The 8,493-nt window shown below is 36.0% G+C and overlaps 1 protein-coding gene across 2 annotated transcripts; it reads right to left on the reverse strand.

Moving 5' to 3' along the window:
• Positions 1-735: 735 nt before the first annotated feature.
• armc7 (armadillo repeat containing 7) lies at positions 736-6,105 on the reverse strand. 2 transcript variants are annotated; one of them, XM_042508115.1, is made up of 4 exons: positions 5,829-6,105; positions 4,841-4,984; positions 3,879-4,234; positions 736-844 (listed from the first exon to the last, which is right to left on the reverse strand). In XM_042508115.1, exons 1-3 carry the CDS (start codon positions 5,914-5,916, stop codon positions 3,891-3,893), a joined length of 576 nt encoding a protein of 191 aa, XP_042364049.1. In that variant the 5' UTR covers positions 5,917-6,105; the 3' UTR covers positions 736-844; positions 3,879-3,890. The 2 variants fall into 2 exon arrangements, with proteins under 2 accessions (XP_042364049.1, XP_042364048.1); XM_042508114.1 differs by lacking the exon at positions 736-844 and having other exon boundaries at positions 3,571-4,234.
• Between the last annotated feature and the right edge of the window lie 2,388 nt (positions 6,106-8,493).

An 8,493-nucleotide genomic window follows, 5' to 3' on the forward strand; every position in this document is an offset into this window, starting at 1 on the left:
TGTTGATTTTTTTAAATTTCAGATTGTCCTTGTACACATCATATTACTATAAAAAATTCGATGACTTTTCAAAAACGTTTAGAGTATATTAAGTTTTTAAAGACTTTTCCATATTTTTAATGGTAAGAATGAACATAATGACCGCAGAGACCGCTGCCGTCTACGCCCCCCTTTTTGTTGTTTTGTGAAACTTGTGACTTAATTGTCTATATTTATGTTAATATAAAGGATCCATGGACACATGAAGACTGATTTTCTTTTTTTTTTTGTTATTTTTTTGTTGGTTTGGTTCTTTTTATGGGATTGACAGTAAGAAAGATATAAAATACCACCAGCTTCAAGCTCTCACACCCTCCTGTTAAATAAAAGAAATATGAACTCACAGTCGACTGGAGATCAGCGCAGAACTTATAGATGTTGAGCCGCTCTGTCCTCTGCACTTCTTTTTTCATCCTGTGAAGAAAAGCTATTAAAATATTTTTACATCAACTTGAAATAAACTTTGTACCACATTATTAAAACCAGGCGTGGGTGTTTCTCCTTTTACGGGAAGTATGAAGGTATTTTTATTGATTTCGGTGGCAGGTGCTCCCCTCTTAAGCCCCTGGAATGCCATTCAGAAACACACACACACACACACACACACACACACACACACTTACTGAAAAATGAGAATTTTGTGGCGTTTAAAATGACGAGTATCACAGACACACACACTCTCAAAGCTGTAAAGAATTTCCTCCCGAGTCTGACCTGGCTACATGTGCAGTCCGACCGACGCTGGGCTGCAGGATCGGATGTCGTCGCCCGTCTAGACCTGAAGGACTCGGCCCAGAAATAGCTCCTAAGAAAAGAAGAGAAGAAAATAAACAGCGCTCTTAAAAAGGAACCTCAACGTTTATTTTACTTTTTTTTTCTTTTTTTTTTTACATATTTTTGGAGGTTTGGATTTAATGTTTCAGGACATGGTATTTTTGCAAAGAGCGCCAAGTGCAAGAGTCAAACCAGTTGTGTTTAAGGTGCTCCAGCATCCGCAGAGTGTTTGAAATCACCTCAAAGCCAAAGGAATGTACATTTTTGGGGGGAAATGGGTACTGCTATTGATCCTAGCCTGTTTTTATAAGTTAGGGTTGGTAATTTCTCTCTGTGCGCCCTCTGGAAGTCAAAATTAGTGTTCACATGCTGCTTCTGTGATATAAGCAGTCACCTGGATTAACACTGTGAAACTTAAGCAAATTGGCTCGATTTCTTTAAAAAACAAACATAGAATTGGCAAGAAACTGGTAAAACATTACAAGAGAATGACCTCGGAAAGAGCAACAAAAAAAGGAAAAGAAAAAAAAACAAAAAAAAAGATGTTGGGATATAAGTAACAAAATCCAAAAAAAATTAAAAATCTATTTTTTGTTTAAAAAAAAAAAAAAAAAAAAGTAATCCCCCCCAAATAATTTTCAGATAATTTTATCACCTTTTATTTTTTAACATTTGGGGAAATGTAGACAGTAGACAATAAATCAAGACAGTTTTCTCAGGTTTTAGGGGGTTAAAAAAAAAGCATATCTAAATTTTACACAAAAAAAGGTGTGTAGCGCTTTTATGGAAAGACAGGAAACGAACCTAACACGCGGAAAAGTGCCGCCGGCGGGAATCGATCCCGCGACTGTAACGACGGCGACATGCGGACAGAACACACGGAGCGCGTGCGCTACCAATTGAGCTACGCGGCATCTCGTTAAAACAATTTTATCTAAATTTTGAAGCTTCATACTAGGAAAGTGATGCTATTTATGTCAAACAGAGCAAAAAGGGAGAGATACATAAATTTTACGCGACATTTGTTTCGTTTTTTCCTGCTTTTATTTTGTTTTCTCAGTATTTCGTCTGTTTGGGTGTAATTCTGATGTTTTTTTCTGTTACTCTGTATGCTTCAAATAAAGACTTTTTTTGTGGAGAGACCACAGCGACGAGAAGCAGCTCGCAAAAAAATCCTTTGAAGCCTCCAAGAAAAGTTTCTAAAATAGATGATCTAGATTACAAGAAGAGGAAAGATTAAAGGAATGTTTCACCCAAAAAAAAAGCACCTGTGTATCAATAAGTCATGCCATTATTCCATGAATTTTTGCAGAAAACTTTGTTTTTGTGCATGCAAAGAAAGTATCAGCATGGGAGGAACTTGTACTTTGTAAAACCTCAGGGAACTATTTTTATTTGCTCTTTTTTTATTTTTAAATTTTCACTTGATAAAAAAAGTTGCTGAAAATTTCAGTTTTGAATCAACATTTGCTGAAAGCATTTATTCAAAGTTTTGTTATGCAGTTTTCCAAATTGTAAATATTGACAGATTTTTTTTTTATTGTAAATGCATATCAGTTTCAAATATCTGTCTCATTAACTACTAAGAATTGTTATGGGCCCTGAAAAGCAGTAATGTATTAATAGCTCATGTGCACCATCATACAAAGGAGCTTTGTTTGTTTGCACATCTGACAATGCAGTAAAGATATTACAGTTACATTACTCAAAATTATCTCTACAGATATTATAAGTCAATAAATTCTCCAAAAAAGAAATAGTCACTGAGTCGAGGAAATTGACTTTCTTGTCTCTTTAATTCCCAAAAAACAAGTCATTTAAGTGACTCCAACATCAGAGCTCAACACTGCGGCTCATCACTGCGAAGCCTGACCTCGTGTGAATGAAACCTTAAAAATTCTCATTATAGCCAAAAATATAATAACAATTAGGAATATTCTCAGACAATAAAAACACCACGTTCAACGCCGTCAGCAGTTTGTAGTGATGCCCGATATTGGATTTATTTGCAGATATGCTAATATATAACAACTCATTAAGCCAATAACCGATACTGATATATCCATTAATTACCCTCCTAATTTTAGTGACTGTAGCGTACGGGTCAAATTAAAAAACCAGCCTGGACTGATGGTCAAATTTTATTTTTGGTGATGAACTTCATTCAACAAAGTGAAGAGCTAAATGGAAATTAAATAAACAGAAAGCAAAATGATACATTAATCTCTGCTCTAATGACACCTTAAATTAATAAAATCTACAAAAACTTTAAATTATGAGACAATTAGTTACAAATAAATTTAGCTCAAAGCTCTGAAACTCTCCTCGTTTGTCTTTTTTACTTTTATTTTCTCATTTGTATTAATCTTAACATGACAGTGTTTTTCTTCTAATAAATTTCCATCTTTTTCCTGCCCATCTACTACCTCTTCAAAATAAAAGCACTTCAGTGTAATAAGTAAATAAATAAATAAAAGCAAAAAAAAAAGTAAAAATGCTTTAACACTTTAACTGCTGAACACTGAGGTTATTACAGTGATCATATTATCATTCTCTTATTGTGATAGTCCACAGCTGATGGAGACATGAAATACAATGTAATACTCGTTCATTGTGCAAAATTAGAAAAATACTTCAATTTAGGATTGATGTTTTGAACATATTCACTGTGTGAATAAAAAAAGATGGCCTTTTCCGTTTTTTATTTTAACCCTTTGAAACCTAAGCAAATCAGTTTGGTTTCTTTAAAAAACATCAGAGGGCTGCGAGTGACTCAATAAGAAAGAAATTAAAAAGACGTTATCGTGCATCTCTCGCTGTTTGTGTCTCTTTCCTGCTTCAACATGAAAATACACCCGTGCACAAAACCAGCACCATGAAGAAATATTTTTCCCAGCTGTGACTTGATCACCCAAAATCAGTGCTGAACCTCACTGCTGCTCTTATGGTGGACAGAGTGAAACAGAGGAGTGAGGCTGCCCACACACTTTTAGAAAGTCATATCATTCTCTCATAGAGAGCAAACTTAAGCAGTTCTATCCAAAATAAGCCTCGCTGATGAATACCTCGGCTGTGAGTTAGTCTTTGGGCAGCGGGATGCCGACTGCAGTCTGCTGTCCCTGCATCTGCTGCTGCGCGCGGGACACCTGCTCCTCGCTGCAGCAGTCCTGCAGAAACACGGCGGCCAGGTTGCGCAGGCGGGGGCTCTCTGAGAGGGAGAAGCGCAGCATGCACTGCAGGATGGCCGTGTCCGTGATCTCAGAGCGCGACGAGGGCGTCGTGAGGTTCATGAGCGTGGTGATGGCAGACAGGACGGTCTCCTCCCTCGCGCTCGACAGACAGTTTGTGACCAGGCGGACCCCGCCGCTCTGCAGGATGATGTGTCGGCACTCGGGGTCCATGCTCAGGTTACACAGGCCGCCTGAGAGCATGACGCACACACAGGAGGTGATGAGTGGTTTTAAGGTAAGAAGTAAAGATGACCAAGTATCTTTACTTTGATACTTTATGTTTTCAAACGATGCAATCTAGGTTAATTATACATCTGACATCACTGAAAGCACCAAAACAATGAAACCAAAGCTGCCGCACTGTATGGAGATTTTTATTTAAAATTGTTTTTTATTATTATTTTGTTATTATTACTATTTTAAAAATGTATTTGAATAATACCATATGTTCTGAACCAGGGTGATCCCCCCCCAAATAATTTTCAGATAATTTGATCTTAAAACATTTAAGAACAGTTATAACAACCTGAATTACAATTAAGAAATATTATAAATGCGACAGAATGTGTTCAATTAATTTTTCTATACCATAACTGTGTGTAATCAATATAAATACAATTAAAAAATGATCCTATTGTATCCTTAAGATTTTTTTTTTTTCCTTCTTCTGTGGTATCAAAGAGGTATCAAGTTTTATTTTATTTTTTAAAAATCTTGTATTGTGCTAAAGTTTTAATTACTGATATCATGACAACATTAGTGAGAGACAGCATTGTCTCATGACTGGTGACACTCACCCATCCCAAACTCCACAAAGTTGTCGTTCTCCTCAGTGAGCATGTCGAGGAAGAGGTCGGTCACCTGCAGCTCCCTCAGATACTCCATGTTGTTTGGGTCGTATGCGAAGTTTGCCAGGTTAGCGAGCACCTGCTCCTTTGCCTCTGATGAAGAGATAGAAGTTACATAAGCATTTTAAAAATACCAACGACTGGAACAAATTCATTTAAATTGTTGGCTGATAAGAAACAAGGCAAATAATAAAATAATAAATAGTAAATAATAATAATAATAATAAATATAAAATAGGCAATAAAAAAATACATATAATTAGTATTTTCTCCTTTCATTAGCCAACACCGGTCCTAATCATAGATATCAAATATTTATAAATTTTTCAGAATTTCAACGCTTTACATACCAGGGTTTTGTCAAAATGCCACCATTTTTTTTTTTTAGATTTAAAAACACCACAAACATGTTAAAAAGCTGGTCATCAGGTGGAAAAAAGTAAAAATGACAAACTCCAAGGTACAAACCCAAAATGACACCAAGAAAATAACACAGTGCATATTTTTATGCTTTGATGGCTGTGGATCAAATATTGTAGTTTGAATGGGTTTCAATGGCACACTTTTTTGCATTAACAGTAGAAATGTAATAATTTTGTTTACACAGTGTATTTTAGACTTTTTGTTGGAACTGAGCTGGAAATTCAAAGACAAAAATACATAATATTGCCAAACAGTATGCATGAACACAGCAAAAATAATCAAAAGCATGAAGACTGAAAAGCGTAAAATGCACCAAACAGATCTGAAATGATGTTAGCATGTGATTAACGGGACAGAAGGTCTTAAAATATGAAACTAGCGGTTTGTTTGTTTTTCATGGATACATTGAAGACTCTTTGGTGTTGCCAGGTAACCTAAATATCACAGACAGCTGAATCATGATGATAAATAATGTAATAAGGTAAAGTAAATAAATAAATAAAGTGAGACTCACCTTCACTGTCGGTGTCCTGAAACTCGGTGACCAAAGTCTGTAAATATTCAAAGCGGTCGGATCCTTCAGAGGAGCCTTTTCTCCACATCTTTAGCTAAATTAGCTCAACATTGGCTCCGAAATCACACGGCTACATCGAACAAACAAAACTACGACGACACTAGTCGGCTTAAACTGATCCAGCCAAAGCATTAGCTTAAAATTAGCTCCGAAATCATACGGCTACATCACGCTAGCTAACGCGCTAGCTTAGCATTAGCAAACCGCGTTCTTCTCCCAAAACTAATAAAAACTTTAACAGATATAAAACAAACTAATGCACTAGCTTAACATCAACTACGTTGTGAACTCAAACGCAGTCGGTTAGATCGAGGAAACCACCGCAAACACACCAAACAAAAACGTCCGATCGATGGTCGGTCAAACCGCCGTTAACGGATCGAATAAACTTTTCAAACAGGCGCCACTTCCTGTTTTGATCCGTACTCCAAATGTGTCCGTGCACCACTTCCGCACACAAAGTTCCGCCTAATCATTATCCGTTTTAAATAACTTACATAACCTAAAACTATGTTGGACCACCTTAAAATATATTAAAACTTCACAAATATCCCAATGTGTGTGATTCAAACGTGTAGTTTATTTTTAAAATAATTCGCATAATTTAGTGGAATTAAAAGTGGGCACCGGAAGTCGTGCTACGTGCGGAACTGCTCGACCAGAAGGTGGTATGTAACGAGCGGTTAGCTTTAAAGGTCACTAAAAACAAATGTAGGTTATTTTTATGTTTATTTTTCGGCTTGTAGCTGATTTTAGGGAAATTTAGCTACAATGAAGCAACACCAGCTGTCCGCTGCAAAGCGTCTGACGAAGCCAGTTTTATTTGGGACACTAATTGTCGGTTTGGCCGCAGCTTTCTTTAACAGGTAAGTTCAGAGTCACTGCATGCTTTTAGTTTTTGTTGCATAATATTAAAACACCTGGGAACCCAAATCACCCACAAACTTTCTATATATATATAATTTGGGGTTTTATCTGCACAATGAAAAGCATAAAAAAGGAATTCATGTTGAAGTCATTGTAGAGCAGCATAAACCTAAACAGAATTAAAGCAGCACCAGCGAAAATATCCTGACCCAAAACACTAGATCCTACTCCTTATTATGTATACCCAACTTTCTTTTTTTTTTTTTTCCAATTTTCTACTCATTTTTTAAACAGTATTTATTTTATTTCTGTGATTTTTTTTTTTTGGGCGGGGGGGCATTTACTGTCATATTAAATTTGTTTAATATTTATGTATTATGTTTTTTTTTGTGAATTTTATTTTCTGTTTTTCCCCCCTGAAATGCGTCTGTGATAAACTGTATTTGTAAAACTCTGAATACGAATAAAAAGACCTTGAGCAAAAAATAATAATAATAATAAATTTAAATGTATAAAACTAGTACCTAGTTTACTTTCTGACCTATTTGTTGTAGCTTAGGTACATGCGTATATTTTTAGACGTCAAAATTTTAAAGGGACTCTCTGTACTTTAGAGTAAATGCCATTATTTATCAATATTATAATAACACCTCCTCCTCCTCCTCCTCCTCTTCCTTCCTGCAGGCACAGGTTCTTTGAGGACGTGGAGGATCTCAGGGCTCAGGAGCGAGCTCGCAACAACGCCAGGAGGGTGGAGATTTTGGAGAGGAGGATGAGGCAGATAGAAGAGGTGGCAGAGAAGAAGAGAGGAGGAGGAAGCAGCTCCAATGAAGCTTGAACTGTTACTGCTGTACTGCTCTGTTGTCTCTCAATACTACAGATGTGGACAATAAATCCTGCTGCACACAACCTGAAGACATCTGGACAGGAGACACCTGGACAGGAGACATCTGGACAGGAGACATCCGTCTGTCCTGCAAGAAGTCAAACTGCTTGTGTTTTGATAAATGAAGCATCAGTGGACAGATTTGTGATAACTCACATTCACAAGAAATGTAATTTTGTGTCTGTTTTGAGACATGATGAATATTAATAATTAAATGATAAAAGTGCTAAAATCAGCTCCTTTTTCTTGCAGTTACACTTTTGCCCACCAGAGGGGAGCGTACATTCAAATTCAAACTGGTGGTTTTGCAACTTTTAGCTCCTTAACTGGAAATCAGAAAGATTTTAAATTTCTTTCTGCTCATTTTAAAATGCACACTGTAGATTTATATTTTATTTTCTCATGTTATCATTATTCTGTTTCTACTCGACTCCGTGTAGCATAAAAAACATGCAGAAACTTGCTCGAATCGTCTGATTCAAGTCTGTATTAAATTATTTAAGTTTTCAAATTAATCTGCAATGACTCTGGTAGTAGTAAAAATGAAAGCTAATAAGTTTTTGTTATTAAATACACAATTCAAGACTTCTAATTGATTTTCACTTCATAGAGGAACAAATTAAAACTGACAGCGCTCTGAAACAGAAGGAAAATAATCTGAATCACTCCAGCAGTGGGGCAAGAAATTTGCAATTAACAGAAAAAAAAACTGTCAATAACCACATTAATAACTGATTAAATCTTTTGAGTCATTTATGAAATAAAAACCCAAATATTTTCTGCTTCAAACATCTGAAATGTTTGGATTTACAGCTTTTGTTTGTCATTATAACCTAAATATTTAAGAGTTAT

This window comes from Plectropomus leopardus, chromosome 19, assembly GCF_008729295.1.
Source record: "Plectropomus leopardus isolate mb chromosome 19, YSFRI_Pleo_2.0, whole genome shotgun sequence".
Classification (NCBI taxonomy): Eukaryota; Metazoa; Chordata; class Actinopteri; order Perciformes; family Serranidae; genus Plectropomus; species Plectropomus leopardus.

What these genes read in the sequence shown, in the direction of transcription:
- armc7 (XM_042508115.1), bottom strand. Translation starts at nt 5,916, where the DNA reads ATGTGGAGAAAAGGCTCCTCTGAAGGATCCGACCGCTTTGAATATTTA. An exon ending in TCAGGACACCGACAGTGAAG is followed by an intron (nt 4,985 to 5,828) that starts GTGAGTCTCACT and finishes TCTCTTCATCAG; the next exon opens with AGGCAAAGGAGCAGGTGCTC. An exon ending in CTTTGTGGAGTTTGGGATGG is followed by an intron (nt 4,235 to 4,840) that starts GTGAGTGTCACC and finishes TCATGCTCTCAG; the next exon opens with GCGGCCTGTGTAACCTGAGC.